The following is a 25,532-nucleotide window of genomic DNA, read 5'->3' as shown; positions in this document are numbered from 1 at the left end:
AAATCCCTATCTCTTATTTCTTGAAGAATTTAAACCCACGACTTAGTATTGCTGTTATAGGTTTCACGTGCCTGTGTATTTGTGTGTCTGTCTGTGGTAACGTAAGTTCTTAACAGATAAATAACTTTCAAACACACAAAATAAAATAAAAATCGGCTCATCCGTTTAGAAGCTGCGAAGCTACAAGCGAATCGGTCAGACCTGTTTACAGATTGTTTTTGCATTTTTCCAGCAATGGTTATTTTTTGAAATAGAAACGCATTTTCGTTATTTTCTCAATTTTACGATATACATACTTGCCAAACATCTGCATACATCTGTAATATTTTTTTATAGTAATTTTATCTATTCAATGAAACAAAAATATTGGCTTTTATGTATTTTAGTAATAAACAAAATCCCATTGATATAAAAGTCAGTGTTTGAAACCGAACCTGTGATAACAAATCGAAAACAGCAATTGCTTAATGGAAAATCAGAAAGCTAACAGTAGGCTCTGATAACATTATTGCTGAAAATGAGCTAGCGGCAACTTGCAACATGGCTACGTGAGCTCAAAAGGGTCAGAATAAGCCGGCTATAAATATTTATTTATTTTAATACGGCTGCTTTTTAAACCAATTAAAATTGCTTATTGTTATTAAAATTAAAGTCGATTTCATTTAAAATTCAATTCTGATGAATATAAAAAAAAAAATTTTTTTTTAATAGAAAACTTTTTGAAAGAGAAACGAAAACACCCTTTTGTATTTTAACATTTCTACATCAGGAATATGGCACATTATGCCTAAATAACGTTTGTAATCGGTGAATTATTTGGTATATTTTATTCATTTTTAAAAAAGCTTTCTTGTCGAAGTTCAATATTATTATTGCTAAAGAATTGAAATAAAATACAAAAATTGATTGGTACTTTTTTATTCAACAACCCAAGTTAGTTAAAGTAAATTAAAATACAATGGACAGCTAATTTGTTCAAGAATATGAAAGAAATTATCCAAAGTAATATTATTTAATATATTTTTACAAGAGAATTAAAAATAATTTTAATGAAAATTGCTACAATTATGTATTTTTAAACAAATAATTCTTTCAGTTAACGATTTATCAATCTGTGTTCATCTGAATTCATTCAAAATGTACAATTCTCAGATTACTTTTATCGTAAAATAATTTTTGATAATAGATAAATAAATTTAGTAGTTAAGTAATCAATAAATCAATCTAATGATAACATATTTTGTTACAGAGTATATTAGGTGGAAGTTTACAAAATTTAATTGCATCAACAGAAATATCACGATTAGTAAAAGCAAAATCGGATAGTTCACTTACATCCTCAGTTACAGCTGGTGAATTAAGTGGAAGCCGTAGCAAAAGTCGATCATTAGAACCTGTAACTGGATTGGCAGCATGGTCGGATGAACCCCATGTAATTGAATTACAGAAAGGCGAACGTGGTGGTCTTGGATTCTCCATACTAGATTATCAAGTATTTATATCGTTAAAAATGTTTGTGATTTATATTAATAATGATAAAATTTTATTTAGGATCCAGTAAATCCTGCTGAAACTGTAATTGTGATACGTTCATTAGTTCCTGGTGGCGTTGCTCAAACTGATGGGCGTTTAATTCCTGGTGATAGATTGTTAGCTGTAAATAATACACCATTGGCTCGTGCATCCTTAGATAAAGCTGTTCAAGTATTAAAGTGTGCACCTAAAGGGCCTGTACAAATTGCAATTGCTAAACCCTTACCATGTCATGATACTGTTTCCCAAAGTAGTCAGGTTAGTATCATTTTGCGTAGTTGACCGTTGTTGAATCAAAATTAAGATTACCTATTTATTACAATTAATGTGAATCCTGTTCTTCAATTCTTACAGAAAATAAAAGTAAAAAGCATACGCCATCTTTTTACAATGAACATACATAGTTACACTATAGAAGTCATTCTCGTTAGCAAAATGTCTATATTGAACCATTTTCATACTCGATACGTTTATTTTCGAATGGTTATTATTACCTACTACATCATCAGTTTCCTTGATAATATTTCGAATGATCTTCTAAATATATAACATTCAAGCCCTTATGGTATGAAAATTGATCTACCTCGATCCAAAAATTTGAGTTTTTTTATATTATTGAAAAATTTCCCAATTTTAATTTGATCTTTAAAAAAAAATTGGTATTTAGTAAACTTAATTGTATGATTAATAATTTATTTTAACTTGTTGTCATATATAAATGGTTTTTTCTCCTGATGTAATTTAAAATTGGTTCTTTTTAGCGATCGCTTTCAGGTGATATTTTGACTGACCTAATTTAATAAATATCTTGTAAACAGTTGATTTTATAGCAATGATTTACAAGAATTTCTTCAATTAAAACATAAATTTTTTGTTCAAAGTCAATAGTTGTGATAAACAAGCGCTTTTATTTTCAGTTTTTGTGATAACATTCATTTTTTTCAAAAAATTAAAAAAATGAGTTATTTAATAAAATAAAAAATGTTAAATCCGATATCTTACTACAATAAAGAACCGAGGTATTTTGTTTATGGATAAAAATTGAGATGACTAACTTCTGAAATTTTAGGATTATTTAATGTCATCATAATGTTACCTTGTTTATATACAATTTTTCCAGATGAGTTAAAAAACATTTTACGAGTTTCCCAACTTTAAACAATTTAACCGAAAATCATAATCTTTCAAAACTTGCTTAGTAATTTACACTCGATCTATACTATTCTGCTTCTGAATTTGGCAAAATATTCTTCGATCCTACACATTAAAGAAATTTGTATTTATCGATATTTATCCGTATAAAGATGCACTGGCTTAGTATATTAGTTTCTTTTTGATACAAAATCGAACCATAAGAAAATTTAACCGTTCTTAGAAAAAATATATAATCATTCATCTATTAAATCCTTTATGCATAGACAAGAGTATTAAATAATCGGGTGGCAAATTAAATTTCAACAGACGTTGATTGAATATAACGTCGCGTCAGCTGAAATCATTACTGTATTTCACGTTCCCGTGTGCTCAACTTTAATCGACTATAATTAAACACGAGAGCAATTAATTTTTAAAAAACGTGTACACATTGGTGGAATATAATTAAAGATGAATATTTATTTAAATATTTTGTTAAAAATCTCACAGAAGGACATTTTGTGCGCAGACAAAAAATTTGAAACCGGTAAGCATTTTAGTTTGTTTTAATATTGATATATACAATATATTATAAATATATCTAAAAAGTTTACCGGGGAATAAATTATTATATTTCATTGAAAAACTTTAGAAAACTTAAAAAATTATTTAAAAAATTTATTTTTGAATTTAAAATTTAAATGAATATTCTTTTTAATTTATTCCCCGAGTGTACAGAAATATAAATAATATATATTAGTTTTTATTATGAAAAATTAATTTTTATAAACTATTTTTTTTCAGATTTAAACGAAGAAAAATCACTCCTATCGATGTTATCGGATTTCTTAAAGATAATTGTATACTTTCTCTACTAACACAATAATAAACAAAAATAAAAATATTAATCGCCGAATTTATTACCTATAAATGTTGAAACTAAAATTACTAAAAAAAATTGCACTGTATTTATGATTTTGTTATAATAGTCCGGACAAATTAACATTTTGGTTCGTTAAATTCTGAAACGAGCAATTTCTCAACGTAAAGCTTTATGTTTTTAATTTTTAAAAAGGATATTATGAGCCCGTTCTCTCACGCCATATGAAATTATGGAATTTGATATAAATATTTAGTTATAAGATATATTAAAAGATTCTTCAACTTTTAGAAACATTAGTCATAAGGTGAAATAAGGATTTCATTAAAATCTTATTTATGGTTAAAATAATACTGGGACTACCTTTTTGTATTCGATATTTTAGTTACAAACATCAAAATAATAAAAAATCAGCGAAAGTCAAATATAGTATTTATAAAAAATTTTAGTAAAATCATCTATAGTATAGTTTTGAAGTCGTTATTACAGCTTTTGTAGGTTTCTAGAAATTTGAGAGACTTTTAACATTTTCTTGAACTACATATTTTGCATCACATTTACGTTGAAATACTCCTCGTTTCTGGATTTAACGAAAATCAATTAATAATAAATAATTTGCCCGGTCTATAAGAAATTCAATTAATTTTGTTTACTAAATCAATGGCACATAAAAGTGAAATTTTTTTGGTATGGAAACGAAGTAATTATTTTAGTTTTGTTTTCGTAATCGGATTTTTTCAAATATGTAATATTTTACCAATAAAAAATAAAATTTTGTTTCAAAAGGTGTGAAATTCCATTGGAGTAGTTTTTTGAAACAGAACTTAGATAATAACGAATAAAACTAATATGAGAATTGTTTCACGAATGGGTTCCGTCTTTAGAAATAGCATTCGTAAAGGATAAGTAACATCTCTCAGTAATTCTGATATGCATCTCTAAAAAGGTTTTGTTTTTCTCTGTTATACAGTAGACTCTCTACTATAGAGTCAAAAGTATAATAAAAACCTATTTGGAATTACACCCTTTCAAATGTAAAAAGTACCCTGGGCTCTTGTTCGCCCTTGTCACTGCTGTGAGTTTTTTCATTTAAATACTGGACTATTAATTATTTGAAAAAATTTCCTTCCTACCTAGAGAGTAGTGAATTACCATATAATGTCCAGACTTATGATGGTCTGGTAGTATCAATTAAGTAATAGTTCCTTATTAAAAAATGGAAGTTTTTCCCAAAAACACGGTTGTTACAAAAAAAAAAAAAGATCCGAAGAACGGTTTTTCCTGAAGAAATTTCGCTTTTATCATATAATAGATATTAGAACACAAGCAGATTTCGAAATCTTAGTCATATTATTTTGTTTTAATTAAGTGTAATCAAAATTTTGATTTGAAATTTCCAGCTTCCACCTGAAGAATAAGCATTATATGTTAATTTATATTTACAATGAGCCTGTTCATAAATTTTTTTACCATTTTCGTTTAGAAATATGTAAATAGTTCGAAAAACCTTCCAGAAATCCTAAAAATAAAGTTTTGTTGACAGGCTCATTCCTATAACGGTTAGAGATGTGTGAATTTGTTCCTAAGAAAAAATATGGGTAATTCTTCTAACAATTTGGTTTTCCACTAAACGGGCAGACAAAAACAAAACTGAAACTCGTGTCGAAAAAACAAAACTGCAACTTTTTACAAACTTTTTGAAGACTGGCAATGTAATGGCCATTACAGTTTCTGTTTTGTTTTTGGTTTTCAACAAAAACTCAACTGTTCAGTGGAAAACCGGCATAATAAGTCAATACCAGGCACGAATACTTTAATATCTTATACTAGAATATTTCACTCTAATATCTACGTGTGTCTTTAGAATTTAAAAAAATAGGATTAAATATTAATTTAAAAATAATTTATTTTAGGTATAGGCGAAAAACGATCGGAGACAATTTTTCCTCATTTCCTGAACGAGTATTCCCATTGTAAATGATGAAAGTCTTATGTGTAAGCATTCTAGATTTATTTTCTATGCCAAACACTGTAGCTATTTGAAGTATTAAATTTGGCTCTGATCGTTTTTCTGTACCTTCAAATGCAAAAACAAATACCGTCCTCATCGTGGACATGCAGGGTTTTTTAAACGTGTATATATTTATATTTATACTGGCTGGTTTTGACTAAACAATTTTTTTTATCGCATAATTTCACAAAATTCTACATACAATTTTGTGCCATATTTGTTATACTTTTAAAACATTTAATTATATAATATAACATCGAATGTAGCAAACCATATGTCATAATTTAATATATTCTTTGATATTTGATTTACTATCCAATTTAGAATGACTAAAATCGTATGATTGATGAATAAAATATACCAAAAAGCATCAACTAAAACAGCAATCAATTAATTACATTGAGTTTTACAAATAAAATTAGCTCAGTTTAAGAATGACTAAAATATACGTCTACATTTACGGGCGGAAAAGATAGGTATTTTTATTATCGCGATACCTACTAATCAGGTACCAAAGCAGATTTTTCAAACATTTAAAATCCATTGTATTTTCTGCCAAGGATTGAAAATCTTGAAAAAACTTCTAAATAGTCTGTATGAAATATAAATAATTAAAAAAAAAATTTTAAGAAATCTCCGACACAAAATCTGTTATTATATAAATATGTATTTTAATAATTTCATAATAATAACCTTTTAATATAGTCCATATACCACTTCCACAGTTCTGATTGATTCTCCTGTGACGAAGGAACCAGTTTTGATATCTTTTTGTCTGAAAAGTAATTTGATAGAGATTGTTCTTAGCTATGTTTCAAGAAAAGTTGCACAAAAAATCATCACGTCTTTTCTCAGTAGAAATTGTTTACAGTTCTTCAGTAACAACTAAAAAATAAGTAATGATCTCTAAACACCTGAAACATAGCTAAGAACACTCTCGATCGAATTACCTTTCAAACAAAACAAAAAGCAACGTATCAAAGACAGACACACAGATAAACAAAGACGTAAAACTTCTAACAACCCTCTCTGTTGGTCGAGGGTTAAAAAAATTTTACTAAATGCTCCATGCAAAAGAATTCCTAGAAAAAAAAAATTACGTTCTTCTTCATTTTCAAAAAAACCTTAAATGTTACAGGAAGGAGTGACTTGTATAGAGATAGAAACAAATACATATCTGCTTTCAAATTGTAGAAATTTATGAAGAGTGTTTTCAAAATATGGGATCTTTCAATGAGATTGATAATTTTTGAAATTTGAATACAAATGCAGTTTGACGGTTTAAAGTAAATTATGCTTTATTTTATAGCTTAGTGCACAAAATATCATTCAAATAATCAAAACATCTTTTTTGCCGGGCTGATTATGAATGAAGTTTTTCAATTATACCAATTTGATAACTTGAATTATACGTTGAATGTTGGTTTTTAGCTCTTCATTGGTTTGTAAATTATTCGCAATATATTCCTTTTTCAGATAAATTCAAAAAAAAAATCCATTGCAAAGAAAATAAAATAAAATTCAAAGAAAAAAAGTCAAATTAGTTCAATTTTTGCTTTCATTTTGAAGATATAGTATTCACAGCAAAACTTTAATGCCCAAGATTCAAAATAAAACGTAATTTATTTTGGTTAATTGAGATGCTTTTTTAATATGATTTAAATAATTGTTCATATTACCCGTTACGGTGATATTTTTTCTTTAAATTAAGAAAGGTTGTTTTACAAATTTGCCCCTGAAATTGTTAATCCGGCCTTGAAGAACATTCATTTTGGTATTTTATAGACTCTATAGTAATACAATAACACATCTTAAGAGCAAATAATACTTTTTTTAATAAATACAAGAATTGCTACATTCGATGCGGGAGCTACTATCGTACAATATACAAATAATACCTAATACTTTGCTCAAATTAGGGAAATACTATTTTTAAATTATTATGAAATTTTCTATGCAATTATTTTAATTATAGTGGATCATATACTTTTTGAACAATAGATGAGTGATTAATCATTTCTTTAGCAAGACTAATTCTTTTTTTTAAATTAATCTTCTCTACAAAAAAACCTAATCAAATGTCATAAATATATTTTTGTAATTCGATGTTTTTGTCATGAGATACGAAATGTTGTGTATATGATTCCTATGGTTATTAATATAGTTTTAATTCTCTTAAACAATGTAACTTCTTGCACTCAATATGTTGTCAATTATAAGCTTCGATGTGATAAATGTGATCTCAAATAAGTAAAAAAACTACAAATGTTTTATTTAATATCATATTGTTTGAAAACAGATGTATTTAAATTTTAAATAAATAATAAAATTATAAAAAATGATGCATTTTTATTCAAAATTTCTTAATGGCCATCCACATAACTTCTTCGACTAATTTAACCCAATAATTTAAGTAACCGTTATGCCTTAAGATTGAATTTAACTATAAAATTTATTATTTGTCATTATTTTTGTTTTATTTGAAATAAGTCCAATATTATTGTTCGTATCTTAATTACAGTAGGAGTCGTGATAATCGTAAACGTCTAAAAATTATATTGTTTGTTTGTATAATCTAATATGAGCCATTGTTATGATTCTAAAAACATAATAGCATCAAAATAAAGCGTGTTTAATGTTGTGTGTACAGTCTCGTTTAAGTGCATACGTTCCAATATTGTTTTTGAAATGCTTTATTTTATAGTAAATTTTTCCACACAATCCCATTAATTGGAACAACTCTGAATTTTATTTAGTTCCGATTCTGGAGAATCTACTGTATTTTTATGGGATATAACTATAGGTGATACCCGATATTACGAAAAGTGTATTTAAACGAAGAGTATTTATACTCTTTTTCGTTAATACTAAGCACTATAAAATATATATACTCTCAGTAGATTCAAGGTAAAAAAGAATATAATATACAAACCTTGAAATATTGCGGCCTTCAATCGCTAAATGAACATTTTTTTATATTATTTGGATTAAAATTTCTCTGGAAAATGAATTTTCCTTATAGGATTTAAAAAATATTTCTAATTTTCTGTAGGGGTTTGTACAGTAATTAAAATCCCCTATAATAAGCTTCTATTTTAAAGTTAGCCTGGAGATAGCTCGAAAAGTCTTCATCCAATGGTCAAATGAACTGCTTTTATAGATTTAGATTTTAATTATTATGAATAGTCCAAAGGTTTATTTAGAATAAACAATTTGGTTTATTTCGTGATTGAACGATAAGTTTCTGAAAGATTTAGTGAAGAGGTTGCTCCGGCATATAACCACCCATGTGCAATTTTAGTTGTCATCCTAGAAACTTATCGGCAAAGGGACTCTTTTTATATTTTCTTTGGAAGTGTTGAAATAGTACCTTTGAAAAAGTAACAAAAAGTTTTTTGGCTCGGAATTTTGTAAAGCTTGGCAAATATATAATTTCATGAATTTTCTCAACATTTTCTCTTTTTAGTTAAATTTGAGGCATAAACCACTGCCTATATTGTCTCTTGGATTGTAGTTAGCTTTTGAACAGACCAGATTTTGTACAAATCGTAAAAAATTAGCACATTTTGATGTCAAAAAATGCACTAATTCCTACTTTTCTTTCATATAATTTTTAGATTTCATCATTATCTTTTCAAGAATGTATAGAAGCTGATGATACAGAAGATCATACATGCTTGGATGATTATCAAGAATGTTTAGAAGAATATCAAGAAGGTCTAGAAGTCGTTCAAATATGTGTGGATGAAAAAAACGGAGAAAACTCATTAGCAACACCACATAGTACATCAATCAATTCACTAATATCATCCACCAGTTCGGAGCATCGAATTCATAATAAAATTACATCACCATCGTCAACATCATCCACAAAACAAATTTCATCAAATAACAGTTCCAAAAAAATGGTAAAAAATAATAAAAATCATGTGGAACCAATCTCTTCACCCACAACAACAACAACTACTGCAACAGATCTTGAAACAAAGTACAAAATAGAATTAAGTCAATGTTTACGTGTTCGTGAATCCTCGGATGAGAAAGATGGATATGAAACATGTTTAGAGGATATCGATTCATCGGATATTAGTATTACAAATGATGTTTCTAACGAACCAAATCAAATTAGTAATAATAATAATAATAATAAAAGTAATAGTGATTTAAAATTGGATTTATTAAGTAATAGTAACGAACATTTAAGTGAAACGAAATTATATTCAAAAAAAGATCATGTGTGTTTAAATTTAAATTCACCAAAATCTGATAGTGATTACGGTGATCAATTAAAATCATATGATGAGCAAAGTGATTCATTTGGGAGTGATCAATTTTTTTTAGTACAATATATTGATGATGAAGAACCAGATAGGTAAGTCGTATAGCTGAAGAGATAATAGTTGTAATATTATTTAGAAACTAGAGCCATTATTATTATAACATTCAAATTAGTTTTCGCTTTTCTAACTAGCTGAACAAAAAAGTGGAAAATAATAAGTTATGACAAAAGATTCAGAATGATTCAGAAAAAAAAAAACATAAAAAAGCGTGGCGTACTTTTTAAGATATTTTTAATGACTTTAATTTTACCAATATGTGTCGATACAATATTTGCAATAATAGTACCCCACGTATTTTTACGATAAAATAATTTTTAGCATAATCACTAAATTTTTATACCCTCTATATATGAAATATATTATCAAGGTATAATAATTTCAGTCCCAAGTTTGTAGCGCTTAAAAATATTGATGATATGAACAAAATTTTGCTATAGGTGTGCATAAAATCACTGTCCTTCCGTCATCACGATAACTCAAAAACGAAAAGAGATATAGAACAAAAGTTGAAATGTAAAAAAATGTTCCTTATAACTTTTGTTTGAAACATTTTTTCGTAAATAACACTGTTTATCCGTGAGGGCGCAATTTAGGACACAATTTTGGTGTCCATTATCTCCAAATAAATAAAATATTAAGCAGTTGAAAATTTGCAGGTAACTTTCACTAGCCATCTTATGAAAAACGAAAAATACTTTCAAAAATTTTCGAAAATAAAAACAAATGAAGTTCGAAAGGCCGCCAATGTTATGTTGGTTTTAAAACTTTTCTAATTTATAATTCAACACTTTCTTACTCAATACAGGCTATTTCAATAATGAACTGACTCAATTCTTATATTCGCTTTTTTTTGAACATATAGAAGTTCAGCTAGTTACGAAACCGTGTTTTTCAGTTTTTAAACTATATTATATCTATTTAATCTATAATACAGAAATATCTTTTGAGCTGTATGAAGTTATGATCAAGTTATATAGCTGTTTCATTCATTAGAACATTTTTATGTCCTTGTGCAAAAGATTTACTTTCAAATTAAAATGCACTGGATCTATAAAATTGGTATAGCATAGCTACATTATCCAACCAGAAAAAGCGCTCTTGCCTTTGTTCCAATAGTATATGACTTAAGCAGGAGCGTAAATCTGGTACTATAATTAAAATAACATTCTCTCCAAGGACATTCGGTTAACTCCAGGAGTGGCTTTTTGGATGCAAAATATTCACTTTATACCAGTTTTAAAGGCGATAATATTTTACAAGATTACCTGGACCTTCTTGCTCGGATGTGTAGAAAGCAAGATAAAAATTCTCTAGTCAAATAAGATATTCAAACATGTGTCATGTCTCGCTGCTACAAGGTCAGGAGTTGATAATCATATTAAGACAAATAATAAATTTTTCAGATCACTTGGAACAGAACGCTTAGAGCAAATTGAAGAAGAAGAGACAACTCTAACAAACAGACATCATCAGAGTTCAACAATCGGCGAACAACCCCATAATACAAAAAAGCAACCAGCCTCAACAGACATCGCTGAAGTACAACCTCGAGCAACTCCACGTCGCTACGTACGCTGTTTATCCGAATACTATAATGATTATGAAGAAGTATTAGAAGAATGTCGAGCCTTACAACAAAACAATGAACAAATAACCGACAATCAACAAACAACTAACGAACAACCAGAACAATCAACACCACTAAAAGAAGAAGAATCACAGCAACCAGATGAAGTAGTTTATTTCATAAGTGATGATATTGATGATACGGTTGTATGTTCAAGAGATTACTCAACAGATGATTTTAGTGAAAGTGTAAATTTAAATTCATTATCACAGCCACCACGTTCGATTTCAGCACCCGATTTATTAAATTTAACATCGATTAAATATTTAAATACACGTGATGTAAATAGTGCTTGTGGTGATTGGTGTAGTGATTCAAAATATCGACGTAAATCAGCAGTTCCAACAACAACCGCAACAAATTATTGTTATGAAATGTAAGTGGTTTTTCTTTTGTTTTTTCTTGATTGCCATTGCCATCTAACGAACATGTGCATGTATTAGGAAAATGGTTTGTTACCATGTTAATTTTCTATTTATACCGTGTCTTTGTTGTTTTTCATATTTTAATTCTCATACTTCACGTAAATTCTATAAATATATAATTGATTCTTTTGCACGAAAATAAAATAATTCTTTCCTAGTCTTTGAAAAATAATTCATAAAATAGAATTTCGAGGGTTAAAAGAAGAAAGACTTTATTTGAACTAATCGAAAGAAACGAAAAAATTACACAGAGCCTGGAACTCGAACCCAGGTCCGGAGTCCTGAATGTCTGAGTATATACAGAACACAAAAACGTTTCGCACTACTAAAGTACAAAAACAATTGGAAATAATTGTAAAAGTTTAGTTTTATAATAAAAATATGTAATTTGTATCACTTTTATGGTTGTGATTGTGATTGTGGTTGTTGTTTATACAAATAGAATAAAGACACAACGAGGCTACATTTAATTTGAGTCACTCACATAGAACAGGAGAGACGGAGTTCCTCGAGTCCCGGCTTCTGTACACATGCATAATTAACCGACTTAGCACAAAAATAATATATTTATTTCCTATTTCTGAAAAATAATCCCAAAAAAAGGAATTTTGGTTGGGGAGCATGATGGGTGTATAAAAAAAACAGGGCAAAATAATGATTGATTGATTTAAAAAACCTTTCGACGGTTTAAAAAGCAAAATCTTTTTTTCTTTTTTGAACATTTTCTGCTTTGATGATGAATTTTTATTTAGAACATACTTTTAGCCAACTATTCCCATTTATTTGTTTATTCACAAGGATAATCATAATACATGCTTATACAATATTTAGACCACCAAAATTTTCTGGGAATATAATCCTCGATTGAAGGAGGAGATGGGTGTTGGTAGGAATGTCGTGAGACTGACATAGAATTTGTTATATCTAATCCAAATTTCTGAAAATTATCTTGCTTAAATTTTGAATCTTTACTCTCTTGCTTCAATTTTATCATCTAAATTTTTCCTTGCACCTGAATATATAATATATATCTTCATCCAAATCTTGCCTTTTCACTGGTCGCATACTTTAAAATTTTGAAGAAAGATTAATTTGAATTCTTATTGTTTCACACAGTTTTTTCAGTAGCAGCTCCATTTTAGCTTTTTAGCTTCGATTTTTTTATCATTTTTTGTATTAAATTTTGCAGATAATAATTTTTCAGTCAAAATTGAGTCGGCCAGTTTACGTATACTACAGTTTGTATGTTTCTCCCGCTTTGCCTGATCCCCTCAATCAATATTTTCCAGACCCTTACCCGTTTTTCATTCGTCTACAGTATAATATACCATTCGCCCACTATAGCGCCTACACTAATCGAGAGGGTAGACAGAGAAATGAGCGATTTTCAAAACGCTGTAAAAATAAATTCCATTTTTCAAATTATCTTTTTACCGCCTTAAACCTCTGAAAAAAGCATTTAATAATTTGAGTACTAAAGGAAATTAATTGTGTTTTTAAGCTAATTATATTGTGTTTTTAAATTAATTCAGTGAATTATGTAAATTATATTGAAAATCAGTAGGATATGTTTTCCTCTGTCACACTTTTCTAGCCATTCAATCAGTCACAGTGGTGCAGTGGATACACTAGTATTTCGCAATGAAAGTGTTTTATCCGATATTAAAGTAATATTAAAACACTGAAAGAGCCAATTCGAAAAGAAGTGATTCATGTCCCACTGGTATGTATCTATGTGATGCAGAACATTATATTTTCATACCATGTATATGAAGTATATCATGGTATACTAAGCTTGGTCCCAAGTTTGTAACGCTTAAAAATATTGATGCTATGAACAAAATTTTGGTATAGGTAAAATCTCCTAATTAGTCCATTTCCGATTATTCGCCTGTCTATCTGCCTGTCCGTCAAATGGGTCTTGTAGGATCCATCTCCTTCCGTAGAACCCATCTTGTAAGCCGTTAGAGATAGAACAAAAGTTTAAGCGAAAGAAATGTTCCTTATAAAAAAAATAAACATCTTTTGTTTGAAACATTTTTCGAAAACATCACTATTTACCTGCGAGGGCACAAATTAGGTTCGAATATTTTATAGTATGTACTATATGGGAATATCAGTCATGTGTGAATGACATGTATGTATGGCTGGCTATCTCTATTTTCTCACATGACCGGAAAAAGCAAACGATTCCGTAATCAACACTGTCCTCACATGGTGTCTCAACAACGAACTTAATCAATTGTTCGTTTTCACTTGTTTGAATGAAGTTTTAGGTTGTAAACAAATAATTTGTACAAATTCATGGGTTTTCTTTTTATAGCATTTTCAAAATCGCAAACTTCTCTGCCCCATCCTTTATTTATATACATATTTAAATCAAGGTAATTTTTCTTAGTAATTCGCTAATACATAAATAAATATTTATGTAAAAAAAAAAAACACATTAAAAATAATTGAATACAGGTATTTCTTTCTTAAATAAATAATAATAAATGCAGAAACCATATAAATATTTGTTTATTGAACACAACAAAATATTTGTATTCCTGTATTTAATCTTATTAGATACGTATACAATGATAACAATTACATGAAAAGGTGGTGGCCTAGCTGACTGGCTGTTCTGTATGGTAGAACTGAAGAATAGAGTTTACCTTATACCTAATAATAAAATAGTCCGGACAAATTAGGAAAATTTGGTTCGTTAAATTCTGAAACCGAGACTGTTTACCCGAACTCTAACAGTACTGGGAAAATTATATATGTAATTATATTTATTTTCGCTGATTTTTCATGATTTTGATATTTATAAGTTACATATGGAAGATAAATAAAATTTCAAATTTTTTGGATCATTTTAATTTTTTTGTTATCGAAATGCCTTAAAAAAATATTTGATCTGCATATTTTCCATAAATTTATTTTTGTACTTGATATAAATTTAAGATATAAACATTACAATTACAAGCTGTGAAAATTTGACAATCCATTAAAAAATTTGAAAACCTACAGATTAACGTTGTGAAACTACTTGTTTCAGATCTATTTAACGAATATCAACTGATAACTAATTCTTAATTAGCTCGGACTATAAATAAAGTAGGTAATATTTACTTCATATCATATTCCGTACGCGGTTAGCGGTTTTTCTCCTAGGGTAGCGGTTTCGATTCCCACGTCACAAAGAAATTAACGGTTGTAATGGGCTGGTGTAATGCATGGTAAATGCATGAAGGAGGTGTACTCAGCCTCAAGGGTGATGATACACATATATGGGATCACAATGTGTGCTATGGCTTAAGTGTGTCTCTCGTGAACAGCTAATATAACCTAACCAAACCTATCTTATTATGGAGAGTTATTCTAAAGTAATTTCATATTTGAGGTGCTTTCAACAAAAAACGGTTTTCCGGAACCTGAGTGATTCGATGGCTACGTACTCTTTTCATTGTTCATATAGGGTGGTTTACTATAGCGATTCACTCTGGCTAAAACGGATGAGTAAATTTTATTTTCTTTTCAATACTCCCTGTTCTTCCCAAATCGAAATCTAAACATTCAAAATATGTTAAAAATCGAATTTCAAGACTCTCACATCACTCTATATGAAATTCAATGACTTTCTCATATTTAATAGTATTTTCTAGTAGACAAAAGGAAGTCAAATCCTATTTACGATTATCTTCTTGAACAGAGCATTTAAAAAATTTACAGTTTTAATACTCTTTTCTTTTTTAATTTTTTTTTTAAAGTAATAAACTATATGCAGCAAAAGATCTTTTGATTAGGAATTCACAGGTGGTGATTTTTGTCTAATAAATCTGGTCATAACGATTTATTCTCGATCTAATATAAATTTTTTCTTGAAAAATAAGTTTCAATCTCATTTTTTATACAAAATGTTTTGGTATCGATATTTTCTTGTATTCGAAACCGATAATCAAGAATGTCAGACTTAGAATAAGCCCTCCAAGAAACTTTAATAACTGTTTGTAAAAAATTTAGAGATATAATGTGGGTCTCAAAAATATATGATAGATCGATTAAATTTTTTATGAAAAGCAAACTAATGAAGCTACTTCAGGCAAAAATTAAAGTAGCCCAAAAATTAGTTTTTATTAAACTAAAATATTATAGATTGGTTGTATATATCGAATTGAAAGAAATAAATAGACGAATCGAATAAGCGTTGTTTAAAAATTATAGGTTTCACTAAAAAGAATATCTACAGGAAGAAACTTTTGGATCATCTCTTAAATAGTTGTATCTCAAGTTGGGTGTTTTTATATTTGTATTGTCCACAGGTAAAAATATAATAACCAAATCATAAATAATAATTTTTTCTGTAAAGACAGATTAATGATTCACATTACTCGTCTTTATATTCGTACGAAATTATAACTAAAACACTAAAATGAAACACAAACATTAGATTATAACGGTATAGTGATTTGTTCTCATTATTATTCCTTTTAAGGTATTTCCAGCATATGTATCTTATTAGTAAATTTTTTTTTCGACAGACTTTTACGAGAAATTAAATTTAAGAACTTAATAGGACTTATTATTAAATTCCACAGTTTAAGCAATTTTGACCGTTTAAAATACGAGATAATTATGCCTACGTTCCCAATTTTGAACAATTTACGACAAAATTAATAGCTCGAAAACAAAACGGCGTGGTGCTTTTTTTTTTTAATTTTATTCTAAAAACATTCATTTCAACTCTCTTGTTTTTTCAATCCTTTCGAGATAATTTTTTAGTAACTTGAATGAGGAAATCGCGATCTTAACAGCTGATTATCTCGCGACCTAAACGACCAAAAATTTTCGGGAACTTCGGGATCTCACAGGTAACATTATTCTGAGTCTGTGACAACTAAAAAGCCAAATCTATCGAGAAGTCCAATCATGCTGGAAATAACTTTATCCGAAACAAAGAGTAAGCAATGTCATTCAAAGCATCAGTCCTTTAGGTTTGTAGAATTTGAAGCTGGTGGAAGCATTGAGCAAAATGAAAGTTTTAAATCTTTACGCCAAATGTTGCTGGTTTTTACGTGGGAAGGAAGGAATAATAACAGAGCTACTCTTTTTTTATATCTATGTCTTCACAAAAGCAAACCAAGGGACTCTTGATAGAATTTGCTACGAACTCTGCGCTGGCTTTATACGACAATCAAGGCGGGAAGGTTATATTAACACATGCCAACAAATACAACTCTTTAATTGTGCTTTGAGAAATACACAAATTTGTTCAATTTGCGTATTTCGCAAAAAACTTTTCTGTTATTTGAGTTTATGAAAACTGAACGTCGAGTTGAAACTTAATGATTTGTGTAATTAAAACTCCAATTATACAGTTGCTTTGTTCGTGTTACTTCAATTACTACTATGGAATAAAATTCCTCAAAAAAACTTTCTTTCAATACATGAATTGAAATAAAATACTATTGACGAATGAATTTACCTACATAGACATTATTAATTATTACTAATTAATGGAAGGAAGGAATATGAAATATACATATCATATTCAGATATCAAATACGTTACCCTGAATAGCGTTTGGAAATATATATACACATGTATATGTTGCAGTTCGATTTCCGAACCAGTTATTTTTCAAAACAGTTCTGTTATCCTTAACCGCTTAACCTACTACTCAAGCTAAGACGTAATACAGAATGGCTTAGCTGCAATCGCAAAAAGCGTTTGGTGTGGGATGACGAAAAAATTAAAAAAGAGTAAATAATAACTGCTAGAAACAAATATATTTAACTATAAAAAAATATATTAAACGCTAATATTATGATAATAAAAAACAGGATTATAAATTATAAATAAATTATAAATTAAGGTTTTTCGATACCGAAAAAATGAAAATAATCCAAAAAGTTTGAAATTTTATTTATCAATTATACGTCATATATCTTTTGTGAAAAATTCATATCGATTCTCTAAAGAGTTTATGAGAAATTGACTATCAATTCAGTGTTTTTACTAAAAAAAGGGCACATTTCTCATAAACTGTACACTTAATCGATATCAATTTTTCACTTATACAAGGGGAAAACCTATACAAAGGTGATTAATTGATAAATAAATAAAACTAGATTTTTGTTATCATTTTCATTTCAACTCTTTAAGATATTCCGATAACGTTAATTGAAAATGTTACCAAACATTTGAAATTCTATTTATCAATTAATCATCTTTGCATATACGTCTTTTGTGAAAATTTCATATCGATTCTCTGAACGGTTTAGCAGAAATTTACTATCAAGGTCAGTGTTTTTACCAAAAAAAGTTTTTCACTTTTATGCACAGTTCTTAATTTTGGTATGATTTTAAAGTTTAAAACTTGAGGACTATATTTACAGGAGTTTTTTTTTATGTAAATGGTAACATTTTTAAAAGAACTGATTGACTAAAAAACTAACATATGGCGGCTTCTTCATATACCACAATGTTAAAAGCGCTGTTTTTTTAATAATTAATTTATCATCATTCATACGAGGAATCGATTTGAAATTTAAACAGAAGGTGTTTTCAATACAGTTTCATTTTGGTATCGAATCGCCTCAAAATAAAACTCGTTGCTTGGACTTTTAAAGTGGCTTTTAAAGTTTCCGCACTATCTGAAAACTTTGATCACTTTTTATGAAAAGTTTTTATTTAATTTAATTTTGAGAAGCTTTTTTTGACATTCCATTTCACGTTCTTTTGCAAAACGTTTAGTTTATGCAATTTTGCGTCTTATATTTCAGTAACTATGAAAAATAGCTGATTCGGAAATCCATCTACGACACATATACTGGTAAATACTGACATAATGAAATCAGATAATACTTTATAAAGGTTTTAACCAAGCACGTATCAACCAAATATACAGGTATTCCGGTTATAACGAGTTTTCTTTGCTGTTGATGATCTTATAAGAAGGGCATATTTCTTGAGTCAACGATCTAAATACTTAAATCAAAAGTCTTTGCCTACTTGAAAATAAAAGTGCAGTAAGAAAACATTTACTTGTTTTATACATGTTAAGAACATATTTTCTTTCCTAACATGTATTTTTTCATACAAAGCAAGCTTTTTATCTAAAAAGTACACTAAAAAAAATTTAAAATAAAAACAACCCCATTCCGAAGATGGCCGTCTCATATGGAAATAATGTAAAAATACTTTCAAAAAATTTCGTAATTATTGGAACAAGAACAACTTAATATTTGTATTTACAATAGAATTTAATTGAATATAAAAAATGAGTTCATTGATACAAAATCACTGAAGTTAAATAAACAAAATCATTTCTTCTATGAAACAGATTGAGTTTATTTTAAGGTCATGCATTTTATTAATGGAAAATAAAATTGTACTTGTTGGAATGTCTATCATGTCTAGTCCATATGTGATTGTGTCAACTACATGAATATTGTAGTTACTTACTTACAGAAAGCGGTAGACTTAGAACACTAAAAACAATTGTAAATTAAATATATTTTGAATGCATCTTTTCACAGAAAATGAAAATACATTTCCGTAACTGTCTGAGACATTAACAATCATTTAACTATAGCAAAATATGTGTAGCTTAGTTCTGTACATGAGTCAAATATTTCGAGCATTAAATATTATTTAGCTTTATAAATCATAAACTCTACATAGCCTTATATAAATTTTTAATGCAGTAGAGCTGATTAATAATGGTTTGATTACGTGAAAATTGAATGATGTTTAAGAGTGAAAATATTAGAGCAGGTAAATAATCTAAATAAATTAATTCATTTTAAATAATTTCACCATATTTCTATCACATTTTTGATTTACTGAGTACGACTCATATTTAACAAAGTCCAGGTACAGGCCCGAAAATTTCCGTTAAGGTAACACTTTTTTGCTTCCAATTTTACTCTCATGAAGAGAGAAATTCTCACAATTACTGAAGGCCTTGAAGATAAAATTATATGAAGATAGAAAAAGATTTATTTAACCACATTTATCGTCTGAAAAATAAAAGTAATTTATGTTTTAAATTCAGCGTGAGCAAAATGCTCATAACGCGAGTGCTGACGGGTTAAAAGAATAATTTTAAGTTTAATCTCCCCAATTTTTTTTGTATTTCAAATCCAAGATAATTAATTATCATGTGTCATTCACGAAAAATCGAGAACGAAATAGCGTTTAAGAACGAATAAATACCTTTTGGATTATCGAACCAATTAAAATAATGTCCTTATGCTGGAAATTAACAAAATTGAACTTTAGTTTTCTCAGGGAGGCTTCTTCATAATAATTTCTCCTACTTTTAGGAGGAGAGCCAATCTGTTGAAATGAATCACTATTTCCAGTGCCTTGTGAAAATTGTTCACGTTCAATATAAGACTAAAATATTTTCATTCAAATCATAAATTTAGAAAAATAAAAATGAAATTATAAAGAATTACATTGTTTATTACCCTCCATAAAGAAATTGTAACTACGTGTCTGCAAGAGCTACTAGTATCTACCTATAGAGTAATATTATTTGATTACGTGAGTGAATGTTTGTTAGATATGTTTATTGTATGTGTTATGATGGTCCACCAAAGGAAAAGCACCTGTCACAGTTGACCTGGAATAATCAGATTATACTTTCATTCAATGCTATATGAATGCATATAGAATAGAAACAAACTGTAAACATAGATTTCCTACTATTCGCTCCGAGCGTGAATTTCGTTTCCATGACAACGATACACTACTTTAATTATAGAATTAATGGATGCATATATAATTGTGTGGATTGCATTGAAAACTTACATTTAAAATTTAATATTCTTGTTTCACAAATTTAAATAAATAATTACGATAATTAACATTTGAAAAATAATATTTGTACAATTTGATTTCTTATTTTCACAATTTTTAATGCATTAAGTTTAATTAATTAGTGTTTTTCAATCATTTTAATTTGACAGTTTCTATATCATTAACATGTAAATAATTGCAAATTAGTCATAACAGCCCACTTTATCTCCAAAATTTTTCACTTAAAGCGCTGGCATCGATTTTATTATCCCTACCATGACTACGCACACAACGAATACTTATATATTATATATATATACATGTATAGGCATTATATTATAAAGCTCTAATCGGTAATATGTTATTGGAAGTCAGGACCTCATTCAGATTATTATTTCAATTTGTTATTCGGTGCCTATCCTGAAAAAAGATCAGTACACTGATCTGCTGGATACTAATTGCATCAACAGGCTTTTGTCCACTAACAATTAATTGGTTGGATAAAACTTTGCAATGATTAATCATGATATGTAGATAATAAAACACAAAATTAATTTTTATAAAATATAAGGATTATTATTATATTTTTAAATAAATTCTTAAAACAGTCAAATGTACTTTGAAGGTACTACGTCACGCCATATTAAAGGCTGTGTAAGCTTACAAATACAAAAACATGAACGAATTTTTTTAACACGGCTTGTCATGGTGAGAAAACTGACTGAATGCATCACGTAACAGTGTGAGATATGCTTTGTGTGTGTGCCATATCCATGGCAATCACGATATATTCACCTACTTTATATTATTTTTATTTTATTATAGTACACAAATTTTGCAATTTTTGCACTATTTACATCCAAAACTAGTTATGTGACTATACATATGCATATCCATAACTAGTTTTGGATCTTAATATTACAAAACAGCAAAATTCGTGCACTATAATTATGTGCGTCTCGGAATACTGCCTATTTACTAACCAAATTCATAACTTTTCTGTTAGATGTCAAACGAACATAAATTTCTAAATTTTAATTATTTGATAAATTATTATAACTAATTAGTTTATGTCTTTATTTAGGTGAGCAATCAAAAATGTTATTTAAATAATACAGATTTACAAAAGTAAGTTACTAAAATACCATATAAGTATTTATTTAGCGTTTACATTTATTTTTGAACAGGTTTCGTAAAGAAATTTGTTCCTAACGGAGGTTCTACTTACGCAATCTTTTTTTATGGACACTTTCTAAGGATACTAAGGTTTTTAAGACGAATTCAACGATACCTTATCTGTCGAAATCTATCCAGCCGTTTGGAAGATACGAAGTAATAAAGAAATTACCAAATAAGTATACCTACATACAAACAAGATACGCGCGAAAACATAACTACCCTTTGACAGTCGGGTGAAAAACAGTAAATGAAGTTAATAAAAAATTATATAAAATATTAATTAAAGCACCAGTACTTTTTCCTTAAAGAGGAAATTCGTTGAACTTAAAAGCAAGTACTTGCTATAATTTATACGCAAGTTAAAGAACTGCAAAAATTAATAAATTACAGTGAAACAAGTTTCATAAAACTAGCCGATATTTATATGTTTAACATTGTATAAATATTTCAAACTTATACTAATTTATAATAAAAACTTTTTTAATAAAAACGTTCAAGTAATACTTTATTAATGTATGTTATCGAATATGATTTATGGAAAACGAAAAACAGTTAAGTATGAATCAAAATGCTGACGATACTTAAAACAATTCGTACAAATTGTAAGTTCATGACGACATATTCAACTATAGGTACTTTTTGGAAGTGTTGACATGAGGAGTTGTTATTTGATATCGACTAAAATAGTAAACGCGGTTTTATACCGGAAAATTGTAATTGATTACTTTAAAACTTGTCGTTCAAATTAAAAATTATTCAGAAATATTTCCGAAATGACGCCGAAATAAAAGCATTTCATACAGGGTTGTTGGAAACAAAAACGGATCTTTTAATGAAGGTTGGGCGAGGAGTTCCGGAGATATGGAATAAAATATTTGTATATAAAAAGTCATTTCCAGGAGCAAGTACTTCTATTGCCTTATACTTTTATTTTATCGTTTAACTATTCCTAATTTTTTTCGGTAAAAGCTTCAATTATAATTAAATTTAGAATTAGTCCGTTTAATAAAACACGAAAATACTATTTAAGAATATTATTCTTCCCATAAACTTTTAGACAGATGCTAGATTTATTGACAATAAAGTAATTTGCTGCTGAAATTCCCTTTTCTTATATTAAATAAAATATGTAACGGGCTTCAAAATGGTACATATATATTTTCAACCGACAAAAAAAGAGGAGGTTCAGAGTATTTTGATTTCGAGAACTGTTTTTTTTTTTTTGTTGGATAGAGTATATTTCTAAGTTGCTACCAAATAAATTTGAAATAGAAATCTCCCCTAACGTTTGAAAAATAGGAAATGATTGATTGTTCACCCACGCTAACCTATTTCTCTGACAATTGTGGACCTTTGAAAACTATATTCTCTTCAAATGGCCCCGTAAATGTTTCATCAAAATCATGACAGTAGTTTCTAAGAGAAAGAATAATACGTTTGACTGACTTTGTTTAGGACGTACGATCGAAGAAGATTCATCCAAGCTCACTATAAAGTACTAAAAAAAATGTTTTTACAACAAAAGTAAGCAATAATTTTAAAGTACCGACTAATGCTAATTACTCACAAGAAAATTATTGATTGGGACTTAAAAATAATTTTCGTCTTTTTTGAGTATTTTTCGTCGGTTCTATTTTTTTACAAAAAAAGTTTTATTATGTACGTTTTTTGGCAACAGGCCAAACTTGAAACTACCAACAATGTTGAAGCACATATTTCTGAGAGTTAAATCTTTAAATGAAAATAAATAATATTTGCAAGAGGTATATCGATTTTATTTTAGTTTATGGCACTTTTATATACAATTTTTATTATAAGTGCTTCTGTTTCGTTTTTTTTACTTGATTATAAGTATTTAGTAGGTATACAGGCTGAACATAATATGAGTGAACATTAAAAAATTTCTGCAAGTTAATTTTTGTGTGCAAGTTCGTTAAAAACTCATTTATTTAATATCTGCCAAAAAGTTTTAGTAGGAAAAATTTGTGGCTGTAACCAATCTCCTGTTTATGTATCTATCTGTGGCGGGTTTAGGCGATCTAATGTGTAGCATGGTTACACGGAAACGGTGCAGCCTATAATTCAATTTGGTAAGCAAAATAATTTGCTGTTTTCGAATGAACCTCGAATAAAAGTTTAAATAATACTTCTGTTTCTGGTTTGGAATGAAAGGTAAATGATAGCTGATATATATTTAAACGGAATTTAAAAATTTTATTTTCAAAACAATTTAATTTTTTCCTCCCAGCTCCCTACAGATCCCTGGAAGCAAGACTCATAAAAATATCCTGTAAAAAATAAAAATATCTTGGCATTTACCTCTGAAAAAAATATATAGATTTGTTGGACCATCACGGGTTCATTTTTTTTGATACCTTGCATTTAAAATTCAATTAACTGAATTTACGATTGGAAAACATTATTTTTCGCAGAAAACCGAAAATGAATACGTTATAGTTAGCCTTAAGGGTTCCCAAACTGCAAAACTATAATGTTGATCTAATTCCAAAGTGTATTTACTTATTTTTATAAGAGAGCAAGTTTATTATTGTTAAGTCTGTTACGGGGTTACAAAAAAGAACCCTGATAAAAAAAACTTCGGCATCCCAGTGCAAAAACCTACACTAATAGTGAGGTTATTATATTTTTATTTTGTTGTTACTGAATATATGTATTCGATTTTATTGTTTTATACATGTATACGGAAGTAATGTGGCCATCACACCAAATTTTTATACCATGTATATATGTAATAAATCAAAGTATACTAAGTGTAGTCACAAGTTTGTAACGCTTAAAAATATTGATGCTACCAACAAAATTTTGGTATAGGTGTTCATAAATTCATCTAAATAGTCCATTTCCGGTTGCCCATCTGTGATCACGATAACTCAAAGACGAAAAGAGATATCGAGTTGAAATAGCGTGCTTAGATCGAAAAAAGTGGAGTCGAGTATGTAAATGAGCAACATCTAGGTCTTGGGTCCGTGTAAACCGTTAGAGATAGAACAAAACTTTAAATACAATGTTCCTTATAAAAAAATAAACAACTTTTGTTTGAAATATTTTTCGTAAACATCACTGTTTACACGTCAGGGTGCAAATTAGGCGCAAATTGTATAGTACGTATTATATGGGAATATCAGTTAGGTATGTGTGAAATGTTTGTATGTGTTATGTGACAGTGTAAGCAACACTGTCTATACATGGTATTTCAGCAATTAACTCAGTCAATTGTTTGTTTTAACTTATTTAATTTACATTGTAAACGATGTATTTTTTATTGTAAAATCAATACCACTTTTTATTGTTGCTGTTACGTTTGTATCTTCCGGTGTTTAAGATTAAAATTTATAGAACATGCGTGAATTGTAAATGAAAAAAAAATTTCTCTAGTAAATAAACTTTATTTTTACAAACATTTAATGGCTATAAATTTCTAGAATGTCAGTTACAGAATAATTTTATTGAAACTAGACAATGATTACACGAATATGGCTAAGCAGTTGTATATTTGAAAAGTTCTGCCGTTATAATATTTTCTAAATATTCGAATTACTAAGATGTATTGGGGTGGTGAATGAACTCTGCTCACTGCTTAAACAATTTA

At 28.3% G+C, this 25,532-nt stretch overlaps 1 protein-coding gene across 1 annotated transcript in view; it reads left to right on the top strand.

The window, feature by feature from the left end:
• LOC123301199 (inaD-like protein) overlaps positions 1-25,532 on the top strand; it is a 134,398-nt gene that overhangs the window by 49,816 nt on the left and 59,050 nt on the right. The window contains exons 9-13 of the mRNA XM_044883935.1: positions 1,250-1,492; positions 1,552-1,791; positions 9,176-9,374; positions 9,534-9,930; positions 11,302-11,901. Coding sequence (XP_044739870.1) covers positions 1,250-1,492; positions 1,552-1,791; positions 9,176-9,374; positions 9,534-9,930; positions 11,302-11,901 — 1,679 coding nt within the window. The remainder of the gene's footprint in view (positions 1-1,249; positions 1,493-1,551; positions 1,792-9,175; positions 9,375-9,533; positions 9,931-11,301; positions 11,902-25,532) is intronic.

This window comes from Chrysoperla carnea, chromosome 5 (genome assembly GCF_905475395.1).
Source record: "Chrysoperla carnea chromosome 5, inChrCarn1.1, whole genome shotgun sequence".
Classification (NCBI taxonomy): Eukaryota; Metazoa; Arthropoda; class Insecta; order Neuroptera; family Chrysopidae; genus Chrysoperla; species Chrysoperla carnea.
The sequence above is the reverse complement of the archived record's forward strand: the minus strand, read 5'-3'. Positions and strand labels throughout refer to the sequence as shown.